The sequence below is a fragment of the Ictalurus punctatus genome, chromosome 29 (genome assembly GCF_001660625.3).
Source record: "Ictalurus punctatus breed USDA103 chromosome 29, Coco_2.0, whole genome shotgun sequence".
Taxonomy (NCBI): Eukaryota; Metazoa; Chordata; class Actinopteri; order Siluriformes; family Ictaluridae; genus Ictalurus; species Ictalurus punctatus.
In genome coordinates this window covers 15,601,661-15,625,641 of record NC_030444.2, presented here as the reverse complement: position 1 = coordinate 15,625,641, position 23,981 = coordinate 15,601,661, and the positions used below count along the sequence as shown (strand labels likewise).

Genomic DNA, 23,981 nt, shown 5'->3' with positions numbered 1-23,981 from the left:
TTCATCTTCAGCTGTCTAACAGAGGCCTGCAGGTTTGTGCCAAAATCGATTGGTATTAGGAGCCATCAGTGATTCCCTGTAACTTGACAAGAGCCCCAGTCCCAGCTGAAGAGAAGCAGCCCCATAGCATGATACTGCCACCACCACGCTTCACTGTGGTTAGTTTGTTCTATGGGTTTATTTATTTATTTATTTATTGGGAAAGGGATATTCCTGTAGGTCTATTAGCAGCTTTGCTTTGAAGTTTTCTTCTTGTCCTTTCATTTATTTTGGAGGGACGTCTTGTTCTTGGTGCTGTTACTGTGGTGAGTCATTTTCTGTTTGTTGATGATGGCCTTCATGGTGTTCCATGGTACATCTAACGTTTTGGAAATTCTTTTGTCCACCCCTCACGATCGATTCCTTTTGACAGCGAGATCCCGTACATGCTTTGCAAGCTCTTTGTGGACCCTGGCTTCAGCATTCAGATGAAACCAAGACGACGTGAAGAAACTCGTTGATGACAGGTATATGATAATGACTTTTGAACATGACTGTGTGACTGGTTAATTCTACACGTAAATACATCACTGTAAAAGGACTAGTAGAGAGAATCCTATAGACCGTGGAATCACTCAACAAAATCTGAAATTTATTGATGAAATACAATCAAATCACAAACCAAACTGACCACAGCCTGCTCTTGTTGATCAGTCAGAACTTCACCTCTTCCTCCCATATTTGGCATAGTCTCTATTCTGCAGGGAAAATTACATTAAGAACACATTTAGTCATTAATCACCTACTTTGTGGTACACATTGGCATGCAGTATACTGTACAGTCATTTGACAATTGAGAGTTGCTTAATGTTTAGTGCATGCTGAGGGGTTGGCCACGGTTCATCTTCTGAGGTCTGGATGAGTTATTGCATCTGCTTCAGTCATTTTCATCCCGTGATTTACTAATGCTTGGATTTCATTGGACACGCTTTGTGCTGGCACGCTCTCAGTCCGTGGGCTTGTCCTCTACCATGTTCAGAGTAAAGCGACCGCCTGTTGCTACGACATTAAGCTAGGTACAGTTTTAGCAGTCATAGATGACACTAAATGTGAACAAATCAATTGAATTATCTAGCAAGTATAAAATATTCTTCAGTACTTGCTACTGAATATATTAAAATTGCAATGTGAGTCCTCAGATTTGTAAATAAAGGCATTATAAAGTGTAATAAGTCGACTTTAGGGTGGTTTCTGATCGTTCTGTATACTAAAACCCTGCCAGTGAGGGTGCGTGCCATTTCCCCTCAAACCCACACACATGAAACTGACCTACATGCGTTCTGCAGATGATTCGTCATCCTCAGTGTAAATCCTCCGTCGAAAAATATTTCTGCAATATTTTAACAAACATGTTCAAATCTACAAAAATTCTACACACGTCCAGCGCGTCGTGCGTCGTCCAATCGCATTGCGGATTTCCTGTGAGGTCACTGGGATTTAAACGATGTAGAAGTTACCGATTTATTCAGTTTTTTAGTACGAGTCTATATTTGCCTCACAGAGGGAACCCTTAAAGTTTATTTAAGCAGAACCTCTTTAGAAAGCAAAGAACCCTTAAGTATAAAAGATAAAAACTTTCTTCAGTTTGTAAAGAATTTTTTCCCCCTCCAAGATAGTTTCAAAAATTTTATTTAGAATATGTTCACCTTAATTTATCATTTTTTAAAAAAAATGTTAATTGACTAAAAGAGAATCCTGGAAGTCCTTCAGATGAGATTGGGACAGTCTCTATAGGACAGTATAAGGTGTCTCCAGGTGTCTCTATAGGGCAGTAATACGCGCTCTGTGAAACCTGTGGTGTCTGTTGAGGTTCTCTACCATGGTTTTTTTTTTCTCTTTTGTTTTCGCGCCACCTTTCTTAGTTTCGCACTTTGACACTTGTGCTGGAGCTCGTTCAGTCTTCCTCTTCACCTCTTCATCTCTTACATCCCCGAGATCACCCGAAAAACCAGTGAGTACTACCGTTCTCTTTTCTACAGAGTAGCAAATGAATTCTCAGTGCAAGGTGTTGATGAATTTAAAACAGTACTTCGAGTGTGTGTATTTTAGGTGTGCTTTTCCACACACATGTAATCAGAGGTCCCGTTCTTATCGGTCTCCGAGCTAGCATTTTATAAATATCTCTTGCATGCTGTACAGCACCATGAACTCGGAATTAATGTAAATATTTAGCTATTTCCGTCTCATTTGTCCCACACTTTCCTATTTCCAACGATCATACACATCACTTTCACAGTTACCGAAAGTATTTGGAGATCCTCGGGGTGCAGGCTTCTTCCCTCATGGAAAAACAAACAGTGCTTTCATAAACAATAGAGAAATAATAAAAGTAGCATGTGCATTAGGAAGGCTGTGTTACAGCAGAAGAGATTTTCCAGATGTTTTGTGGATGTTTCTTGCAGAAGAACCCGGGTTACATACACAAACTTGTACCGTATTCACTGAACGCAAATCAAGACGAAAATCCAGCTGCATGAGTACATGCACTGTTTGTTTATTTGAAAGCATGCTTTAATCTTATTTATTAACTGACACCAGAATAAGGTTGTCTAAAGATGCTGCGTATTGTACACGTCCACTCAAGCCTGTTTGTTTAGTTTCTGTAGTTGTTGTGATGAACACAGGCAGTGAAGAGGAGTTACACCACACTGTAATATAACGAGATAAGAATCGCTTGATCGAAACGTTCCTACAATCGTGTGATGAGCATTCAACAACAAAAAAAAACCTCCACAATGCTCTGCAAAAACACAGCTGCAACATAAAATCCATTTGGTAGGCTTTTCTTTTTTCCCCTTGTGGTTTACTCACTGGTGGTATGCGCGCCAAAAGTGCACAGACTGCACCGCAGGGCTTCCTGTGCAAGAGAAAAAGATTTGCAGACCCCCGAGCACAACCTGCACAACACAGGTGTCCTAATAAATTCAAGAATTGCTTCAACAAACAAATAGACGGAGGTGTGAATATATGTTTTTCTCGATCACGTATCTGTTTCAAGTCACAGAGAGAACCTGCAGAGATGAGATTATGTTCTGAAGTACAGCATCATCTAGATCCTGACCTGTTTTTTTTTTTCCCTTTTGTATGTTTCTGCATGTTCATATGAGCTTTTTGAAAAAAAGAAAAAAAATGAGGTGGTTTCCTGTAGCTGCTGGCAACACAACAGGTTCAAAGCCATGAAGCACGTTGTCTCACTTCACACCACGCTTTATCAAATAAACTGTAAAACTCACTGTTGCTTTCAACACCTTCTACACATTGCAGCTCACTTTCCATCTCATGAGTGTAAGAAAATAAGCACAACACCTTGAGTGTAGAAGGAAACAACAGGGTGTGGCTGGTTAACAGGGACGCGAACCCGCAGCGTCTTTCTACTCGGCATTAATAACTTTCACAGCAGCACCATAACGCATTTGTATTTCTCCCCAAAAACCCCAAACAGAAATACCCGACGCAGTAAGACTGCAGTAATGGGAATAGGAATGCTTGGCGGAGAAGGAAGGGAAAGAAATGACGACTACTAAAAATCCAGATTACAGTTTGATGTAAAAAGTTACCAGGATCACTGAAATGAAAAGAGGAGAAAGTCAACTTCTCATCAATGTGTCGTGTTGTACCTCTAGATATAATCCATACAGAAGATTCCTCCTGCTATCTGTAACAGTCTAATATTGCTAACGTTCGCTAACAGCTAGCTAACTGACTCCCATTAATCACACTTCAGTATCAGGGTCTCAATTTACATCATTTTATCAAAGATTTATTGAACAGCGGCCCAAACATGTCTATCATATATATATATATATATATATATATATATATATATATATATATGGATAATATAGATACAAAGGATTAAGATTCATTTACAAATTAGCACAATAAGACATTAATAACTATAACTTATAATACAACCATTATAATAAAAGTTATGTGAATGTGGTGTCTCTCTTTTGCATCTTCTACGCTGGACAGAGGGACGATCAACGTCCCGGACCGAACAAGAGTTCCTCACCTCCCTCAGAATGGCTCACAATTTACATGATGAATGTTTACTGTATTTCAACCGCGATTAAGTAAACCCGTGGTAACTGAAACGGCGGATACAGGGGGTTACCGTCTCTGGGTGTGTGCACAGATATAGACGTTACCAAGACAACAATTTTGTTTGTCACCAGCGTTATCTATCTTAGCAACGTTGCAGTAAAGGTGCAAATCATTTCTTAAAAAACTTATTTCTTATTTGTACAAATAACCCGAAAAATACGTAGAAAAAAAATAAATCTGTCAAATCTGCTTTGAAAACTGTCACACTTCATGTGTGTGTTTACACGGGCGTCTTGTCAGTCATTTTACAGTATAGACACGCCCCGGTGCCCCATCACTCCACCCCCACCTCAGAGTGAAATCGGTAAACGCCCAGCACAGCCAGGTAATTCTCCCGCGCGGGGAAAAACCCCGGATCGTGCAGGATTGCAAAATACAAATTCTATTCTGATCTTAACAAATTGAAGAATCTTGCTTTATGCACCTTTAAGTTACAGCATTTCATGAACTCACAAAATGAGCTTGTATCTAGCTCCACCCCCAAATCAGTTTTAAGTAGACAATAAACAAACAAACAAACAAACAAACAAATACTGACCCAGAGACCGAGCTAGACAGTTCAATAGTTGAAATCAGACGAGAAATGAAATAAGGAATGGAAAAAAATTGTGGTTTTATGTCTGGTTTTTAAGACAGAAGTATTGAACGATTTGACCCCCATTTGTTTGTTTTCCCTCCTCAGGCATCATGAGACCCCAGACATCTGCATTTCTGAGAGCACTGTGTTTGCTCCTCTCTATGACTCATGTTTTCTGTGAAACAGCAGCCCTGAACACAACACACAGCCCGGATACAAACACGAGTTCGACTGAAAGTGTGTCTCCTACGACCGTACCCTCCCCCGCCGTCACCTTCACCGTCACCACGAAAGCTCAAGACAAGTCCACAATCAGCATCAAGTCCACAACCAAAAAATCCACACAAAGCCCAAAAAGCACCACGGTCACTCCAGCTACTCCCAAGTCCCATTCCCATGTTGGAACTGTGGTGTGCTTGATCCTCTTCTTCTGCTTCTTGGTAGCATTGTGCGTCTGTGCGTATAAATGGTACGTTCACAACGGACGGCCAACGTTCCCAGAAATTTGGAGACGCATAGCAGAAAGCGCAAGGAACGCCTGGGCAGTGGCTGTGGCGTGTCTGACATCATCATCATCGCCCAAAGCAGAGGAGGAGGAGATAGAGGCAGGAATAACAGAGGCAGAAGAACAGAAAAAGCATGGAGACGACGAAGACGATGACGATGTGTCAGACGATTACTCGAGCATCGACGGCACAGCAGCGATGAGACCGAACAAGGACGAAGAGGAGGATGGGCGGAGCGATGAAAGAGAAGACGATATGACGTCAGTCGAGCTCAAGGATGAGAAGACGGAGCCAGAGAAGAACGATCTTACGGTGCTGTGAAACATGATGCTGGTTGCACTAGATTAGATTCATACATTGGATTTTAAATTTGTGTAAATTTATTCTAATTCATTTGTATGAAGTATATTTTTTCTCCCAAATTAACGAATATCAGTTTTAGCTGTATGTGAGCACCTTCAAGAATTATATTTCAGAACCCCAGTTTTTTGTGTCATGAATTTATTATATTTTTTTTTTAAAGGAATTACCCCAAATTTGAGCAAAAGGAACAAAAAAACAAAAAAACCAACCAAAAACCTAAATTAAAACAATTGCATTTAATACATCTCAATCAAATGTATTGATCATATATTAAGTCTCTTTTACACTCCTGTAAATAAAATAAACTTGGGACGACACTTTTTGCTCATTTCCTGCGGGGGGGAAAAAAAATAAAAAATTCTTCCACATGCGGTCACATGATCCAAAAGCTTTCCAGAAATAAATGTAATTTAATCAGTCAGTATGAACACACTCCAATCAGTACCAACATGCTCAAGATGCTTTTCTCTCCTCTCGTTGTCGTGTCATGATGCTTTGGTTTGCGCTGTGAGAGAGCGAGAGAGAGAGAGAGCGAGAGAGAGAGCGAGAGAGAGAGAGAGAGAGAGAGAGAGACCCCAAGTGGTAACAGACATTAGCATCCTGAAGAAATCGGAAAACTGATTGATGGCTTCATTTCCCACCACGACGGCCTTTTTGTTTCTTATTGCGTCCCGGCGTTCTGATTGGCTTGGAGGCACAGTTTTCAACAGGGAGGGGTGGAGCCTGAGCAGGAGGCTCCTCCTCTCCATCAATACTGATCTTAAAGGGTCCAGAGAGAGGACTAGACAGAGAGACAAAAAATGTTGGTTCAGGGTATTTTTTTTAAAAAGCAGATTTTTTCAAATTGTCTCAACAGCACGATAACGAACCTCTACATGCTGTCTTTGCTAAAATGTGTTTAAAATGATGAAACGAATAAAACTGATTGCTTCAGATTCTTGGCCGAACACCTCAGCGTTGCATTTTATTGATAGACCCAGCCGTGACCAGTTTTCCCTCCTGAACTCTAACACTGGAATATTAGAAATATCTAGAAGACAAACGAGTATTTCTATTCCTGACACGTCTTGAACAGTAAAACCACTGCTGTCACACGCAGCATTAAAATAATCATCCGCGTAACACACGTGTGTGTAATGAGGAGCGCTGGTGTTGCAGCTCGTGTCTCACACCTGATGGGCGTGCGTGGGCTGCTGTTGTGTCTACGGATGGGACGTAACCGCGGTTCTACCGAGAACCCCTCCTTCAGGCTCTCCAACACTGAGGGGGCCACGTAGGTGAAGCCCTGTACACACACACACACACACACACACAGGGGTCACACATTGACCTACACTTGGCTTTTCAATGAATGCGTGTGGACTTGTGTGTGTGTGTTAGTTACAGCAAATGCATGATCAGCGCTGTCACTCAGTGTCGTGTCATCAGGACTGTCCACTGGGGTCTGTTTGGTAAAGCGACTGTCAAACTGACTGACATCCTCATCCGAGTGCTGAGAGAGAGAGAGAGAGAGAGAGAGACAGAGACAGAGAGAGAGAGAGAGAGAGAGAGAGAGAGAGAGAGAGAGAGAGAGAGAGAGAGAGATTGAGCCCAGCAGAGAAAGACAGACATAGGGGAGAGGCAGAAATGAGAGAGTGGCATCGATGAGAGAGAAAAGAGAAATGAAGACAGATGGAAGAGAGATGAGAGGGAAAGACAGATACATTACTTTTAATCTTTCACGTATTGCATTAAAGTCAGTTCTCAGATGAAGCGAGTGAAGAGAGGAGAGAAACAGGACGCAGTACCAGCGAAGGCTTGTAGGGCGGCTCCACTCGCTTACTCAGCAGGTCGTCCCAGTTAACGTGGCGAAAGAAAGGCTGCTTCTGTAATACAGAAGAAAAAAAAAAAAAAAGAAAAGAAAAACAGGAGACAGACTGATTTTCTCTCAGCCAATAGAAATGAAGAATCACTGTTCTGTTTCTCGAGGACACGGACGTTTGGAAAGGTGTTTCACCTGTATATCTGCGCAGTCGGCTTTACTAGAACCCAGTCTCTGAGCCGGGTTCTTCTTCAACAACTGGGGGGATGATGAAGGGATGATTAAAACATACAGTATAACACACACTAATGATATTTAAAAAAAAAAAAAAAAAAAAAAAAAAAGAAGAAATATCCACCAATGAAAGGACTGACTACCTTTTTGATCAGCTCTCTGGCGTCCGGCGTGAGGTACGGAGGAAGGTTCAGTTTACACTTCAGGATTTTGTCAATGGTCTTCTTCCTGTTTTCGGCAGAGAACGGAGGCTGAGAGGGAGAGAACAAAAATACGTGATCGATCTCATTATCTGTTCGTAAATGAATATAAATTGTTTCATTTTAATACAACATTTATTTAATAACATGCAGCACATCTGGATCTTTATCAAAGAATCATTTTATTTTACTTGGGCTCACACCAGATACTGAAAGCAAAGGTGCACATACTTTTACCCCTCACAGATCTGTAATACTGGATCATTTTCCTCAATAAATAAATGAACAAGTATATTTGTCTCGTACTTTTAATTAGGTTCTCTTTATCTACTTAAGAAAATCTGATGTTTTAGGTCATATTTATGCAGGAATCTAGAAAAATTCTAAAGGGTTCACAAACTTTCAAGCAGCACTATATATATCCGAATGGTTTTTGAATGTATTTTCAAAAATGGAACCGTATGAACTCTGCTATTTAAAATTTTTTCTCTCCGTCTTGTCCTCTCATCCACCTCTCTACATCTCCACCTCTCTACATCTCCACCTCATCCACCTCTCTACATCTCCACCTCAACCACCTCATCCACCTCTCCACCTCATCCACCTCTCTACATCTCCACCTCATCCACCTCTCTACATCTCCACCTCATCCACCTCTCTACATCTCCACCTCATCCACCTCTCTCGCTCACCGAGCCGGTCATCATGTCGTACATCAGCGCTCCGAGGCTCCACCAGTCCACGGCTTTGTTGTGTCCTGAGCGATTTAAAATCTCTGGAGCCCTGAAATAATACACACACACACACACACACACACACACACACACACACACACACACACACACACACACACACACACACACACACACACGTGTACATTTAAAATGTGCAATCAGTGGATTTGGTGGATGTTGGGCAAAGCTACGTTTTGAAGACAAAAGCAGCCCCTTCTTTCATCGTTCCTCCGAAGCCACACCCTCAAAACACCGGTACGTGAGACGGTTAGGCTGGAACACCTGAGTGCTAGAGTGAGAGGTGCAGTAGACACGCTTCCTTGCCCTGACTGGTTGGATGTTAGAGACCAGATATATAATTATAATATAATTTTCTACCACTGACGTCTAGTGCTAAATCTCTTACACGTTTTATACCTCATTACTTCTGTTTTTATCTTAATTAATCTGCTCGAACGCATCTTGTACTCACATTAATGAAGTCAGGTGTGCTTGAATAAAATTTAAAAAACACTAACGCGTACAGTCTACAATATGCAAATGAGCCCTTTAACCAATCTCTCATGTTAATAAACACGGCTGTGGTTTACTCCGCGGTAACGTTTACAAACGTTTATCCTCCATGCGTGTAGGAAAACTGGAGGAATGCGTCATCGTTTTCAGTTCCTTCCCAGAGTCTGTTTATACAAGTTACAGGAGCAGTGGTCCCGCCTCCTGGTGATTTCAGAAAGAACATCCTCTATTCCCAAACCCTAAAAATTCTCATAACTAACAACCGAGACGCATCAGCCAGAAAATAATCATTAAAGTAAACCGTAAGGTCGAATAATCATTAAGATATTGCAAAAGGCACTCGTGTAAGACCTGAAAGAATACGTCATCCAATCATTTAAGCCCGCATGCATGCTGTGATGAATTAATAACGCATAATTAATACATTAGAAACCTTTAGATCAGACCATCTTATTGGAAAACCTCAGTAAAATGAAAGACTCACATGTACTCGATGGTACCACAGAAGGTGTGTGTGACGCTGCCGTCGTGGATGGATTCCTTACACAGGCCGAAGTCAGTGAGTTTAATGTGACCTTGAGGAGGAACACATGGAGTCTCCGATTTAAATTCAGCTTTAAATCTTGTGAGTAAACGATGCATCATTAAAGTGTTGTATTTCTTGGTTGTGAAAACATTTAACTCTATAAACCTGCTCTTGATGTGGGGGGGGGGGGGGGGGGGGGTTAGTGGAGGATCCACAGTATGAATATTATTCATGCTGAAGATGACTTGCAGGATTTTAATAATTGTTAGAAAGCTCTTTCAGCCCAGATGACCCCGACTCACAAACCTTAACATGCATCACACAGTTTCTGCCCGAGTGCCTCAACCAGATAAACGGGTTTAAATAGGCGTAAACAAACTCCCTCACACACACACACACACACACACACCTTCGTGATTGAGCATGATGTTCTCAGGTTTCAGGTCTCGGTAGATGATCCCATTGGAGTGCAGGTGTCCGAGCGCTAACGTTATCTCAGCCAGATAAAAACTGCAGAATAAACAACAAGAACGCAAAGTCCAGAACTGGACAGGAAGTTTCGTGAGTTTGGAAGTTTTGCCATTAATAACATAATGGCAAACTTCTTACAAAAACAAATCATTTCTATCAGCGATGAAGTCTCGACTCAACGTCCGTACACCGTAATCGGATTTAAATACATATTTAGCAGTGATACTTGCATATACAGTACATAAAGCACATCAACATTACAGAGGCTTTTAGGCCCAAGTTATGTTATTTATCACAATTTCTAGTTTTCTGTAATGGCAGAATTTTTGATTTTATACTGTAAGATGGAAATCCACCAGATTCCCTGAACGTCTGATACGAGTTTATTTTTTATGTACAAATCCAAATAATCCAAGCATTCTAACAAGAAACAAAACAACCCCCAAAACGTGTGTCATCATTGATACGGTGAAGTTTTCTGTAAGGAGATGTATGGAAGGAGTCTCCACACTTTTAAACTGCAACTATAAACGTATTTAAAAAGGACAAAAGTGTTGTTCTTTAATTAATAAAAAAGTAATCATTGGTAAGCTGTGGTGACGTAAGAGGAATAACACTACGGGACATGCTGCCTGGGTAACAGTGGGAAATGAAAACATTTTGTAATCTTTATTCCGTTTTTTGAACTTTTGAGTGTGTATGTAGTGAAGTAGCTTCAGAGCTTTAGGTTTGTCGTCAGTTGAGCTACCTACAGGACATCCATGTGATGTTTATTCTAGGACTTCTCCCTGAATTAGTTAGTGAGGTAGCGAGTGGCAGCCGCCCGCTCCTATTAAAAGGAGTTCAATCTGGGAAACGTTGAGCTGGACTTTACCTGAACAGGATGTATTTGTACGTAAATTGTGTCATTTTGCCCGGATATGCCTTTAATTTCAATCAGCGAATCAGACAAACGCACGCCAGCCTTCACATTTATTACTTTTATCGTTTATGTTGTCAAAGGATTTCATACCAAGCCGTGTCCTCCATGAAGATCCCCTCCTTCTCCAGCTGCATGAACAGCTCACCACCTGTTTTAACAAGGTTTTGAAATATATTTCTATAAGATTTGATATAGATATGAATATGCTAACAATACTGAGATGAAAGACAAGAAAATAAACACTGTCTATACACATCAGTTCTTAACCATGTTAGATATTGATTTTATACTTTTGAATTGTCTCAGTCTTAAAGGATCAACTGTACACCTATACCCAACCCTGTACCCAAAACCTGTACCCAACCCTGTACCCAAAACCTGTACCCAACCCTGTACACCTGTACCCAACCCTGTACCCAAAACCTGTACCCAGCCCTGTACACCTATACCCAGCCCTGTACACCTTGGTATCCATGTTCACCTCAATATCCTGTACACTTCAGTATTCCTGTACAACCTGGCACCTCCAGCACGCTTCTATAATGCCCCTGTATATTTTCACCAATCAGGTAAGGATTAGATCATAAGTCTTTAAACTAGTTTACATTAAACAGCATGGCCAACACCCCAGTCATTCATATTGATAAGTAAACCCGTTCAAGCAGGTAAAACACCATTAGTTGGTTGTAGCTTCAGGTTTTGTTTACACCACACCCACCGCTCAGGCACTCCAGTATGAGGTAGAGTTTGCCGCCAGTCTGGAAGGCGTACCACAGGTCCACGATGAAGGGGTGACGCACCGTCTCCAGGATCTCTCGCTCCGCCCTTGTGTGTGCCGTGTCCTTCGCACTGCACACTATTTTCGCCTGAAAGACGGGAGAGTGTGTTTATATGTGCAACAATATGTTCCATCTTTCAATAAAGAAATAACTTTTCCTAGAACTGGTTATTATGATTTAAAAGGCTGATAGTGTCGTATCGTCCCCCTTCAGCAGCCGTTTAACCAAAAATAGGAACTGAAGCTTGACAATAATTACATTCACATTCGTCATACCTCATTACTTCACACGTGTGGGACATTTGTTATATATATATTTTTTGTTTTTTCTCAATGGGACTGGCGCTGAGAGTGCACTGGCTCGTCCAACCCTGCAGTGACTGGGGATGGTTCCCTGACCGGGAACTAACTGCGAGCCAGTAATCCACCAGGAAACCGTCTCCCCACACTAGGGTTTTAAATAGTTTATCTTTATTTGTTCTTATATTAAAGAGCGAGTTGCATGATGCAGGATCTATCAAAATTTTCCTAACTATCCAGTTTCACACACACAGCCTGTCAGGTCTTGCTACGCGAGTTATATTTAACCACGGGAACAAAATGAAACAGGTTCCCGCCCCCCGAAAGAAGAGCACAGGCGTAACGAGATCCTCAGCATTGCATCGTAGCAATACCAAACACGTTAAATCTTTTAATGCATTTTATTCTGAAACCGATTACTGAAATATGGTATGTACTGGACGGCAATGTGTGAGATGAGCGTGGAACGGAACATACTTTTTTCAGAACTTTCATGGCAAATATTTTTCCTGTCTGACTTCCCTGTACTTTCCGGACCTGGAAAACCTAAAAAAAAAGAAAAGAAAAGAAATAGAAAGGTGTGATGTTTGGAGAATGTTCAGACATGTAGTAATTGCAGCTTCCAGGATCTCTAACACACGCGCGCACACACGCACACACCTTGCCGTAAGCTCCTTTCCCGAGCACAGTGAGCAGTTCGAAACAGTCGGGTCCGACTCGCTCGCTGTCCCTGTTCACGCTGGCGCTGGTGAGCTCCACTTCCTCCGTCTCACCGCTGTTAAAACACACGTTTATCACCTTCATATCAGCTCATAACATTTCAAATGATATTAATCATGACACCTCGACAGATACGTACGGTTCCGTTTCCGCCACCGTGAAGTTACACACATCATCCTGTAAAAGAAACCGTAATCTGTCACATTTCATTCATTTGAGAAGATGCATAATTTGGGTTTCATCCGTTTCCAAAGTAACTAAGAGGTTGAGATGAGTCACATTTCCAATGAAAAATCTCAAACGTTCCGTACTTCTCCACCCACATTCAATTATCATGATCATCACTGCAGAATGCTGCACGGCAAAGTGAAGCGTGTTTACGGCGTGGCGTGAAAGACGAGTACGGTTAACGTGTAAGAGACGCTGTCTCCTTCTTGACAGTCACAAGGCTTTCTCACCTCTGCATCGCTCACGTCCTCCGACTCCAGGTCGATGTCGAACACCCCCGCCATCCTAAAGAACCAGAAACCAGGAAGAAAACGTTCACGCTTCTGAACATTACATAATGATGCTGAGTCAGAGAGTCAGTTTGGGAGTCAGAGAGTCAGTTTGGGAGTCAGAGAGTCAGTTTGGGAGTCAGTAGATATTTTAAAAAATAATTTGTGCCAAAAATGTACAGGATTAAAAGTTATTTATTAACATATTTAGATGTTTAAATCCATCCATTTTCCATACTTCTTATCCTACACAGGGTCGCAGGGAGCCTGGAGCCTATCCCAGGCAACTCAGTGCACGAGTGATGATATTTTTCTTTACTTTATTATTCGGTTTCATATTTTTGACGATAATTATTCCACCCACTTCACTGATCTGAAGTTCCACCACCAGAGTCTCACTGAAACAGCTGGGGCAAAGTCCTGCCTTCACTGTGAGGGCTTTTTTTTAAGAGCCACTGAGTCATATGTTTTGAGTACAATAGTTACTAATCAGGGTTTTGTTAAACGTGTTAAAATGACGAGTCAAAAGCATGAGGCTGTGAGAGAGAGAGAGAACGGCTTACAGGCTCATGGGGTTAAAAACACAGTAAACGTTTTAAAATAACGTGATAACTCAAACTACACAGAAAGTTACTGCTGTAGAAGGGCCTTCATCCTTCAACATGACCACAAAACTTGAGGAAAAAATATAAATAAATGAATACGTGTCTTTAAACTCAAATGTAAAATAAACAGTCAGAGTTGAAGATAGTGAAAGACGAGAGGGAATACTGCAATCATTAAAGAGAAGAGAGGAGAAAATGAAATAGGAAATAAACATGCGTGCGCAGTGTACACATCAAACCGTCTGATCATTATCTGATCTCAGCGTTATCAGATTATTCAAGATTTCATATGTCCAGAAAGCAAGGTTTCTTAAAATCAGACTAAAATCATGAACACGGTTTCAATAAATCTGAAACAGCTCTATTTTAATAATCTCATTATTCACCATGTGCACTCGGTTAATCCTCTTCATGCATTCATTCCTTTAAGTATTTGTTTTTTATTTTAATTTAGCCCTGCATATGTGCACTAGCAGAGAGAGAGATAAAGATCTGCCTTTTTCTGAAAATAGTGAAGCTGGAAGGAGGACATTATGTGTAACCGTAAACTGTGTAATGACTCGAAACTAAAAAGAACAGAAATAACGTATATGTTAAGAAAACGACATGTGATATTATCCCTGGTTACAAGCCGATTACATTTTGCCAAAATACTTTGTGAATGTACAGGTACACATTGTAAATGCACCAGGGTTCATTCTAGCCAGCTCTTTTCCTTCTTTATTGTGTTACAGAGAGAAGGAACAGCAGAATTAGAATTAGATTTCCTGATGTAACTCAGTTCCTCGGCTGCTTAACAAAACTTTCATTTGGTGTTTTAGAGTCAGATTCAAGGCTGATTTATGAGCCCACATGCATGGTGATTTTAGGTGTTTGCCTGCTCAGACACACCCGTTTTAATCTCCCAGGCTGTTGTGTTGTGTACAAAAGTGCATTGCTGAAGTCTGATGAATCATGCCATACTCAGAGAAGTGTCAGTGTTAATGATATCCAGATCATACTGATTTAGCCTTGTTCACTGTGAGTGCACAAACTTTTGCACTGAACATTAATTCATGACTGTTTTGCCATTATTTGAAGATCTCGAGGTGATCTCTTGCTGTGAAGTATGAAGTTGATATAATTATACTAGTATAAGGCCAGAAGTGTGCCATGTCGTGCCTATGATATAAAACCCACATTAATCCGAAATAAACTTTAAACAGAGCTTGTGTTTATGTATTTTGATGTATGTGATATGTACAGTACTGTGATTATGATAACAGCTTTTGGTTTATAATAATAATAATAATAGTAATAATAATAATAATAATAATAATAATAATAATAATAATAATAATAATAATCGATAGAGTGAACTAATCCCATCCATACCTTCATCCGGGTCCTAAACACACTCCTGCTCCTCGGCACCTCACCGTGTCGTTATTAGATGTTCTTATTTATAATAATATAATTAATAAACCTAAACACGTGAATGAACACAAACACTCGAGTGGAAGTCGTGCCGCAGCTGAACCGCCGTAGTGTTGATACAGAACAACTGCGTCATCAAAGTGAGACGGACGCTGTGGCGCGCGATGGCGTCATCTTTATGAGACGTAAAGGCGGGATTTGGAAAGAATTCAAAAGTGTATTTATTATTTTTAAATATGGCAGTAATCTGCAAGGATGTTACTGTATAAATAATGCATCTCTAACATTTTAAAAAAGATAAATAACTACGATAAAATATGCTTTATTCGTAATAAAGAAAAGTAATAGACCACCTCACCGGTTAGCCTAGCTAGCGGTTTTCCTTTTATTCACAACCAGTCGTTTTTATGTACAACTTATTTTCTTAACGCCTCCTTATTGTCCCTTATTCTCATTTAACCAGAAGGTAATGTCGAGCAAATAACAAAAACATAAAATAGTCGAATAATAATATTTAAGACATTAGAAATGTCACATTTACCTTTTAAAAATAGATTCAAGAGAAAAAAAAAACTTTAAATAAATCTTTCAGTTTTTCAATGGACATATTTAATGTAGTTGTTAATATTTAACTATTTTCACCAAATTAGTAATATTCTATAATTGGTGTACCTCACTTGTCACCTTTAATATTAGCTTTAACCAACTGTTTAACAGTTTTAGACAGGGCTATCGATTTAATTTAAAATAGCATATTAAAACAGTCAACATTTCTATATTGATATAAACAAATATTTTACTGAACTATTCATAGCCTATATAATTAGTTATGTATTTTCTTTTTCTAAAGTTCCTGCAATACATTACACATGTGATGTTCAAACTATTTACCCTAGTTAGTTCTTCTCCAAATTAGAGATCTAAACTATTTCCAGACTGTAATAGGTGTATAAAATGACTCATTTTGGAAGAGGAGTATTATTTCATCAGGAATCGCATGTCCACTTGTTTAAAGGCCAAGTCATCATAATGACTACAAATTTCTGCAGAAATACTTCTTGAGGTCAGATCTTGAATGGTTTGTGAGTTTTTATTTCCTGTGCCATTTCAAAATGAAAAACAAAGTGAACACTAGACCTCGTCCCGAAGCCCTGACAAGCTATGTGGGTGAAAGAATACACAAGTATTATGTGGTTTGACTTTAAAGAACCTGACATATGTTCATAGGAAAAAGTCCTGTTTGAGTTTCACACCTTTGCAGATGAGACATGATTTCAGTCTTCAGAAACTTGCATCACACAGACACAATGCTGCGGCCCGTCCTCTTTGGATTTATAGGTGAGGCACATTTACTTGATTTATCTTTAAATCAATAAATAAAGATTATTCGCATTTGTAAAAGATTTATAGATATCACACTGTCTTTAAGTCCGGAAACTGCTTTGATTTCTTGTATGTGTGTATTTTCAAGATATTGTGGAATAACAGTTGGTTTCATCATCTACAGCTTCAGAAAGACTTTTAGCTAAAAACTTGACGAAACTTCTTGCTCTGTGCAGTGACTCATTACCTAATATATTTATTAATACACTTATTGTGTGTGTGTTTGTGTATCTGCAAAACAAAACTGACACATCACCTCATGCCTTTCGAGTTGCCCCTTTAGGTAAATTGTTAAAGGTTCTCCGTACATAGGACCCTACAATAACGTGATGTAGGAAGAACCCTCGCATAAGAAACTTGGATCATCCTAGATTCCATAAGGGGTCTACAAAGAACCGTAGTCAAGGCTATTCATGTTGTTTCACTGAAAAAGTGAATTCCAGCCATCATGGGTTCCATACCTCATGGGAATTTAACAAAAACTACTGAAGTGCAAAGAACAGTGGTGTTAATCAAAGCAATCTGTAGATAGATATTTATAGAAGGGTCTAATCTAGCACCTTTAAGATTTCTTTGGTTTTCTTACACTTACAGCATTGATCAGATGCTCTAACCCTTACAGAAGCGCATTGAAGTCTCCTTATCCTCATGCTAACGTAAATAAAACACAGTATAAGAACACTATACGGCTAAATCCTGTTACATAATCGATAAAGATGCACCTTGGGAAAGTCATTTTTAGTGTTAATTTCATTGACTGGTGGTGGTTACTTGAAATGATCTCATGCTGAAATAATTATGGGTATGTCACAGGCTTGTTTGTGACATGTCTGTGGTTGAAGATAATTATAACTCCTTATTCAGCCACGGTATTTTGAGGTATTTTCCATCATGATAACTCATAAGTAATTGTTTTGTTTCCCGCAGGGATCATCGTTTTGTCCCCGAGGCCGTCGTTAGGCGTGAAGACTCTGGAGGTCCGTCTCGGCACGGCGGTGACCCTGCAGTGTGATTTATCACATCTTTATGAGATTAACTGGCTGAGGATAAGCACGGAAATGAAACCTGAGCTTCTGATGGTTCTGGGGCTGAACAATGATGGACAGTTATCAATCACCTGGAGTTCCAATAGCTCCAGTTTCCATGGTTTTATCCAAAATCGGTTATTCCAGCTGAGAATTGAACGAGTGTCCGATGCAGACCTCGTCACGTACTTCTGCGCAGCGGTAAATGAGAATCGGATCGAGTTTGGTGAAGGATTGCGGTTAGACGGTAAAATAACAGGATGTCTGGTGAAACATCATGTCTGTTGGTTAATGAGACCGTTCCTGCTCATTACGTTTTTTTTGGGTCTTTGTTCCAGCCGTCTTGGATGTGCAGCAGCCTCCAGATCAGAATCTCACACACTGCCAAGGTTACGTCTGTAAAATCTGTGTGTTCTGCACAAGCATTGTTTACATGAGCAGTGGATAAAATTGTTGAATATTCTTTATGCTTTTTTTTCCTGCCCACATCCTTTGCCCAACTGTAGCCTGTGCACTAACTTCCTGTCTTTGTTTTTGTAAGGCTCAGACACCAAACCCGAAGACTCGGGAGGACATTTTCGCACCCACATGATAATCTCAGGAGTGTTGAACTGCGGCGTTCTCCTCATGGTCATCACCATCATCGCTGTCCACATTATGACCAGTGAAAGAAAGCAGTGCTAGATTGTACTAGTGGTTAAAAAAAATCCATTTGGTTTACTGAGCAGATGTTTCAGACAAGCTTTCTGTTATTAACACCATCATTTAACTGGTTTGAATTGTGTTTATCGTATTACAGTTGGATCAATGGCTTCTCATTTTAGCATCTGTGTATTGCTGATGTTCTGCTGGCTTTTCTTCCTAAGTAAAGAGAATAATAGACCATGTTGGTGATTAACAGAACCGAGTGCAAGGATGTAGACAAACTAAAGCAATTGTTTAATGTTTTCTTTTCAATCAATGTATTTAATTTGTTTGTTAATATAATATATTTTACCTTTCATGTTGGTTACCACTGTTTTATACAGGATTACCGTACTTTGTTTAAATTTTTTTTCCTGCATCCCTGTTGGATCGCTGTGGCTTCTCTCTTCAGCTTGGTGTTTTTGTTCCTTGGTTAGATTTTAATATTAAAATAAGGCGATTTAAACAAATGCTAAAATATAAAGTGTTCAGTGGTGTCCAGATTCATTTCAGTGATTCTTTTGATAAAATGAACAGAAGCCTTTGCTTCTCGAACCAAATGGAACTTCCTCTCGTCCTGCTAGAGACGACCAGCGAGGGCAATCGGAAACAGTTCTACTATTAATGTTACTCTATACGGCTCTGGAATTGGACTTTGTAAGCAGACGCGGTTTGGTCTGTGGATTATGTGCTTGGTAGTAAAAAATAAAAAAGAGAATATAAGACACTAGTTAGTTGGATGAAAGCTTCATTTAGAAGTTCTGTGTACTTTATGGAGAGTTTTAATTACTATATGACTTTCAGATATCCTGCTAATCATCCAAATAGTGGTAGTGGAAGTGTAGTGATGTGTTCCTCACCATGGAGCTAAATCTGAGGTTCTTCAGACATCCATATACAGTATAAACCAGTGGTCACCAACCTTCTTCGATGAGATCTATCTTCCTGCAGGTTTAATCTCCAATCAAAAGCTAACACCTGTTTTAGCTGATCAAGAACTTCTTAAGGCACTGATTAGATGTTCAGGTGGGCACCATTATGGTTGGAGCTAAAGTCTTCAGGAAAGTAGATCTCCAGGAACAGGGTTGGTGACCACTGCTATAAGCCATGTTAGATCCTTCACCCTGATGTTTTTGTGAAGCTTCAACAGATTCCAGCAGATGGCAGTAGGGATGAAGAAGAAGAAGAGGAAGAAGAAGAAAACGAAGAAAGCGGTTCTCTAAAAAGAAAAAAAGAAACTACAAAAAAAAAGGGAAATAAGTTTTAAAGACTTTTTTTTTTCGCCAGTGGATATTTGATTAAACAGGATGCAGCTCATGAGCAGGATGTTTTTGCTGTATCTTCTTGGTAAGCTGTGAAAGAATGCTTGTGACCCTCAACACTCGGATATATCTAATGCATGAAAAATTAATAATACTTGATAAATGGTTAATGATAGCTCAGTGAAACAAGAGTCATATCTAGCGTGGATCCACATGTGTTTAATTACAGATGTAATGCAACATCTGTAAGTGACACAGTAATAACTCTGTTGTAATGAACTTCAGCCAAACTTCGCTTTCCTGTTCACTTGCATGTTGCATGAAATTGCATAATCACGTTTATATCACATCTCTCTTTTATTATTAATGATAATTATTTAATATGTTAAATTGTCTTATTGGATTATTTTGGAAAGTACTAGCAAAAATGCAGGTATATTGTAAAAATAGTTCTATATTTCATTAGATATTTCTCTCCTATATATAGCATTGTTGCCACCAATCTGATCCTGAAAAACAGGGTGTTAAATATAATGAAGTCCGCTGTATAATACAATACATGTGGTTTCTAAAATAAAAACACTTTCTGCATTTTTAAAAGGCAGAAACAAACAGGGGCACTTAGTGGTTAGCACGTATGCCTCACACCTCCAGGGTCGGGGGTTCGATTCCCACCGCGGCCCTGTGTGTGTGGAGTTTGCATGTTCTCCCCGTGCTGCGGGGGTTTCCTCCGGGTACTCCGGTTTCCTCCCCCAGTCCAAATACATGCATGGTAGGCTGATCGGCGTGTCCAAAGTGTCTGTAGTGTGTGAGTGTGTGTGATCGTGCCCTGTGATGGATTAGCACCCTGTCCAGGGTGTACCCCGCCTTGTGCCCCATGCTCCCTGGGATAGGCTCCAGGTTCCCCCGTGACCCTGAAAAGGATAAGCGGTATAGAAGATGGATGGAGAAACAAACAAGAGCTAGAGTCAATGTTTTCCAGGAAACTTCACATTTCAAACAGCAAAGCATTTGACTTCATCAGATCAAAATAACGCACACTGCTTCACATGCTGTGAATTCTGTTTGCTCAGAAGCTGCAGCTCATTCACAGGGACTCGTACGGCAGACGATCCACAGAAAGGGATTTTAAGATTCGTTGATATGGTGGCATTTTCTGTAAGGAGTGTAGTGTTTATTGAACACATACTTTTATGTATAAACATTATTCTGTAATCGATTACACAAGGTATCTGCTGGTAAATTGCTGTTGTATAAGAAGAATTAAACACTTGAAGTGCTGCTGTAGAAAAAGAATAAACTCTGATGCTAACAGTAAGTCGGATTCATCACCACACCCCGTCACAGCACAGTGTTTTATTGCTAAATAATTCTAAAAGAATAATAAAGAACAGTTTTATATTTGCATTGTACCGTCAAGAATTCAGGTCTCTACAGATTCCCAGCTCTGATATAAAGTGTTATTGTTTCAGGTCTGCTCACCTTCCTGTCCGTGACCTCAGCCCTGATTGTGATACTCGGACACAAGGCCAACATTCCTTGTAATCGAAGCTGTTCTACAGTTAAATGGTTTAGAAAGGATATCCTGGTTTGTAGTTTTGCTGAAGGAAAGTTCACCGTTTCTCCCGAGTTTAAAGGCAGGATCGAGTTCTCTGAAGTGAACCTGAGACAGGGAGACGCCTCCCTCACTATAACCAACGTTGAGTACAATGACAGAAGCTGGTACGTGTGCTCCTGTGACGACGAGAAGGGCTGTGACCAGTACCTGGAAGTGCTAGGTAAGTTCTTCAGGAATTAAGCTAGATCTATCTCACATGTCCATCACGCTTGTCTGTTTTCATTTGTTGTTGCACTTAACCAACTGTTTCTGGCTCCAGGCTTGCTCTGATTGGCTGAGCCATGGAGCTGAATCAGACTCAGCAAATAACACTGATGAAAAATGAATCATTTGTACTAGTTGCAAAAAGTGATAGTCAGCTAGTCTGTCCCATGACCTGACGATTTGAAAAACTATACAGATAAATGATTTTTTCAATCCAGTTCCGACTCCATTAACCGTCCTGGTTGGTGATAAGGCTAAGCTGAACTGCTACGCCGAAACAGACAAACTCACAGCTGAATCTAAAGCCGTTGTCCGATGGGAAAAAGATGACAAGCTCGTGGTGAAGCTAGAACACGGAGAGATGGTGTTTGGTGCAGGATTTGAGGATCGAGTTTCTGTCTCCAAAGAGGATTATAACAGAGGAGACCTCTCGCTCACCATCCACAACGTCAGGCCCTTCGACGCGGGCTTGTACAGATGCTCTTGTCCGAATGAAAAATCCAAAAATCCTAAGCTCATCGAGCTCACCGTTAAAGGTTCTTATATTCTCATTAACTTTCCTTCCAACTGCAATTTATATTCAGAGTGGAGTTAAGCATGTCATTTTTCTTCTCAGGAAATGTTTAGGTCATTTTGATCTGCTCGTTTGTCGTTATTTAGATTCCCCACTAGACTGGATTCCAGCAGTTTGTATCTCAGTGGTGTGCGTGTTCATCGGAGTTGCGGCAGTTGTACTGTGGGCTTATCGGCGAACACTCTGCACAGCACTACACAGTGCCAGCGACTAAAGGGAGATGGAACTTATTTGCTGCTATTAATGTATATACACATTATGTTTACCTTCTCTAGCTTCTTTCAGCTAAAGCAAACTTTACACTTACCTCACTGACAGTATTTTAAGCTTTATTAATTACTGGATTAGCTACAAAGTGGTTAAGGCTCTGGGTTATGGATCAGAAGGTTGGGGTTCAAACCCCAGCACCAGCAAGCTGCCTCTGCTGGGCCTTTGAGCAAGGCCTTTAACCATCTCTGCTCCAGTGGTGCTGACCTCTGACCTCAACCTCCTAACAAACTGAGAAACGTGAAGTGTGTTTCAGTGAGGTGCACTAACAGTTACTGCGCACGTCTGTTCCTAAAGCATGTCCGGTGGCGACATTTTTAAACATACAGCTGTTTAACACAATAATTACTCACTTGAAATTTCTGAGTTTGTCAAACAGTGAACAAATATACGTAGATATGCAAAAATCAGCAATACATGATCGACCGTCACTGCCAGATAATATGAGTTATTATAATATGAAACTCTGCAGTCTGAGGAAAAGACTCCTCCTGTACACTTTTAGTCTCCGGCGTTACTGTGGAATTGTATTGTAGTTCGGCTGTGCTTTGTCTGCTGGAAAATCGGTACCCTGTCGTTTCCCCGAACGCTAGTTTGCTCCTGACCTCAGAGAAATCCAACTCAACAATGGTACTAATCGTCATTTTGTCATTAAATCAAGCCACTAGTCATGGAAAATGAGTACGGTTCCTCGCTAGTGTTTGTCAACCGAATATATTCTAGGAACAGCGATGTCACTTCCTGCTCTTGTGAATACTAATATGAAATGATCTACAATCTGATACATCTCATATCCATTAGCTCAAAGCCTTAACCACTGATCCACATCCATTACTTAATTATAAGGCCAGGTGGTTTTTTTACACAACTGTCCTTTTGAATGCACTTTCAAGTTACTTAAATTTGTTTTTATTACGTTTAATCACAAAGCAGAAATTTAATATAAAAATTGTAGGAATAAGAAAAACCACTGCAGCCCGAGCCAGTGTTAAAACCCGGAAGTTGATTGTTTTCCTATAACAGCACACGCTGATGAATTTGAGTTCTCTTACAGCACAGTAATGTCCCAAGAAATGCAATTGATAATTTATTAAATATCACTACAGATGTTTTTACATTTATAGTTACATTTTATGGAATATAGTTTTTACATTTATAGTTACATGTTGTGGAATATCAGCAAAACAAATTAGCTCATAAGACAAAAAAAGGGGGGGGGGGGGGGACCAGTGCAGGTTTTCATGTTCCTGAGAAACCACGAGGTCATCTCCGTTACAGCTTTACCTCGGCTTATAAGAACGTTCTGACACTGGAAACGTCTCACTGGGAACTGAATGATTATTTCTTAGATCTGTTTACATGTTACTGTTACTACAGTAACCATAACATTAGAACGAGGGTATTAATAGAAACCTGTCAGAGCTGCTGTTATAGAACATTAATCACCTTCTGAGAGCAGTGGTCTCAGAAAATTCAGTAAATTCGATTAAAACACATATGCTCCATATGTGGATTTTATTTTTTGCTTTTTTTGCACAATGAATGTGTCAAATGTCAAACCTGTGAGTTAATGTATGTGATATTGTGCATAGAGCTGCTAAAGAAAGGTGTTTACAACTACCTCAGTTCATGTAGAGTACTACTAATAGGGCATA

At 40.1% G+C, this 23,981-nt stretch overlaps 3 protein-coding genes across 5 annotated transcripts; 2 read left to right on the top strand and 1 right to left on the bottom strand.

Annotated features, from left to right (window-relative positions):
- The first annotated feature begins 1,842 nt into the window (after nucleotides 1-1,842).
- LOC108260524 (uncharacterized) lies at nucleotides 1,843-5,909 on the top strand. Its single transcript, XM_017460911.3, has 2 exons — nucleotides 1,843-1,990; nucleotides 4,829-5,909. Exon 2 carries the CDS (start codon nucleotides 4,834-4,836, stop codon nucleotides 5,548-5,550), a length of 717 nt encoding a protein of 238 aa, XP_017316400.1. The 5' UTR covers nucleotides 1,843-1,990; nucleotides 4,829-4,833; the 3' UTR covers nucleotides 5,551-5,909.
- Nucleotides 5,814-15,447, bottom strand: LOC108260512 (ribosomal protein S6 kinase beta-2). The gene is made up of 16 exons (XM_017460869.3): nucleotides 15,268-15,447; nucleotides 13,250-13,304; nucleotides 12,931-12,968; nucleotides 12,732-12,846; nucleotides 12,549-12,617; nucleotides 11,712-11,859; nucleotides 11,084-11,141; nucleotides 10,010-10,110; nucleotides 9,559-9,649; nucleotides 8,520-8,610; nucleotides 7,771-7,878; nucleotides 7,589-7,651; nucleotides 7,380-7,457; nucleotides 6,977-7,084; nucleotides 6,765-6,877; nucleotides 5,814-6,373 (listed from the first exon to the last, which is right to left on the bottom strand). Exons 2-16 carry the CDS (start codon nucleotides 13,301-13,303, stop codon nucleotides 6,223-6,225), a joined length of 1,386 nt encoding a protein of 461 aa, XP_017316358.1. The 5' UTR covers nucleotide 13,304; nucleotides 15,268-15,447; the 3' UTR covers nucleotides 5,814-6,222.
- Nucleotides 15,448-15,555: 108 nt separating this feature from the next.
- On the top strand, nucleotides 15,556-23,543 carry si:dkey-22i16.9 (matrix remodeling-associated protein 8). Of its 3 annotated transcripts, none has more exons than XM_047152283.2 (8): nucleotides 15,556-15,775; nucleotides 16,537-16,647; nucleotides 17,620-17,964; nucleotides 18,056-18,106; nucleotides 18,259-19,748; nucleotides 21,136-21,441; nucleotides 21,704-22,021; nucleotides 22,146-23,543. In XM_047152283.2, the coding sequence occupies exons 5-8, from the start codon at nucleotides 19,709-19,711 to the stop codon at nucleotides 22,271-22,273; spliced, it is 792 nt and encodes a 263-aa protein (XP_047008239.1). In that variant the 5' UTR covers nucleotides 15,556-15,775; nucleotides 16,537-16,647; nucleotides 17,620-17,964; nucleotides 18,056-18,106; nucleotides 18,259-19,708; the 3' UTR covers nucleotides 22,274-23,543. The 3 variants fall into 3 exon arrangements, with proteins under 3 accessions (XP_047008239.1, XP_053533583.1, XP_053533582.1); XM_053677608.1 differs by lacking the exon at nucleotides 15,556-15,775 and adding an exon at nucleotides 15,897-16,372; XM_053677607.1 differs by lacking the exon at nucleotides 15,556-15,775 and having other exon boundaries at nucleotides 15,897-16,647.
- Nucleotides 23,544-23,981: the final 438 nt, after the last annotated feature.

What these genes read in the sequence shown, in the direction of transcription:
- si:dkey-22i16.9 (XM_047152283.2), top strand. Translation starts at nt 19,709, where the DNA reads ATGCAGCTCATGAGCAGGATGTTTTTGCTGTATCTTCTTG. An exon ending in GTTTTTGCTGTATCTTCTTG is followed by an intron (nt 19,749 to 21,135) that starts GTAAGCTGTGAA and finishes TTATTGTTTCAG; the next exon opens with GTCTGCTCACCTTCCTGTCC. An exon ending in CCAGTACCTGGAAGTGCTAG is followed by an intron (nt 21,442 to 21,703) that starts GTAAGTTCTTCA and finishes TTTTCAATCCAG; the next exon opens with TTCCGACTCCATTAACCGTC.
- LOC108260524 (XM_017460911.3), top strand. Translation starts at nt 4,834, where the DNA reads ATGAGACCCCAGACATCTGCATTTCTGAGAGCACTGTGTTTGCTCCTC.
- LOC108260512 (XM_017460869.3), bottom strand. Translation starts at nt 13,303, where the DNA reads ATGGCGGGGGTGTTCGACATCGACCTGGAGTCGGAGGACGTGAGCGAT. An exon ending in ACGACATGATGACCGGCTCG is followed by an intron (nt 7,879 to 8,519) that starts GTGAGCGAGAGA and finishes TCTCCCTCTCAG; the next exon opens with CCTCCGTTCTCTGCCGAAAA. An exon ending in CGCCCTACAAGCCTTCGCTG is followed by an intron (nt 7,085 to 7,379) that starts GTACTGCGTCCT and finishes TCTCTCTCTCAG; the next exon opens with CACTCGGATGAGGATGTCAG.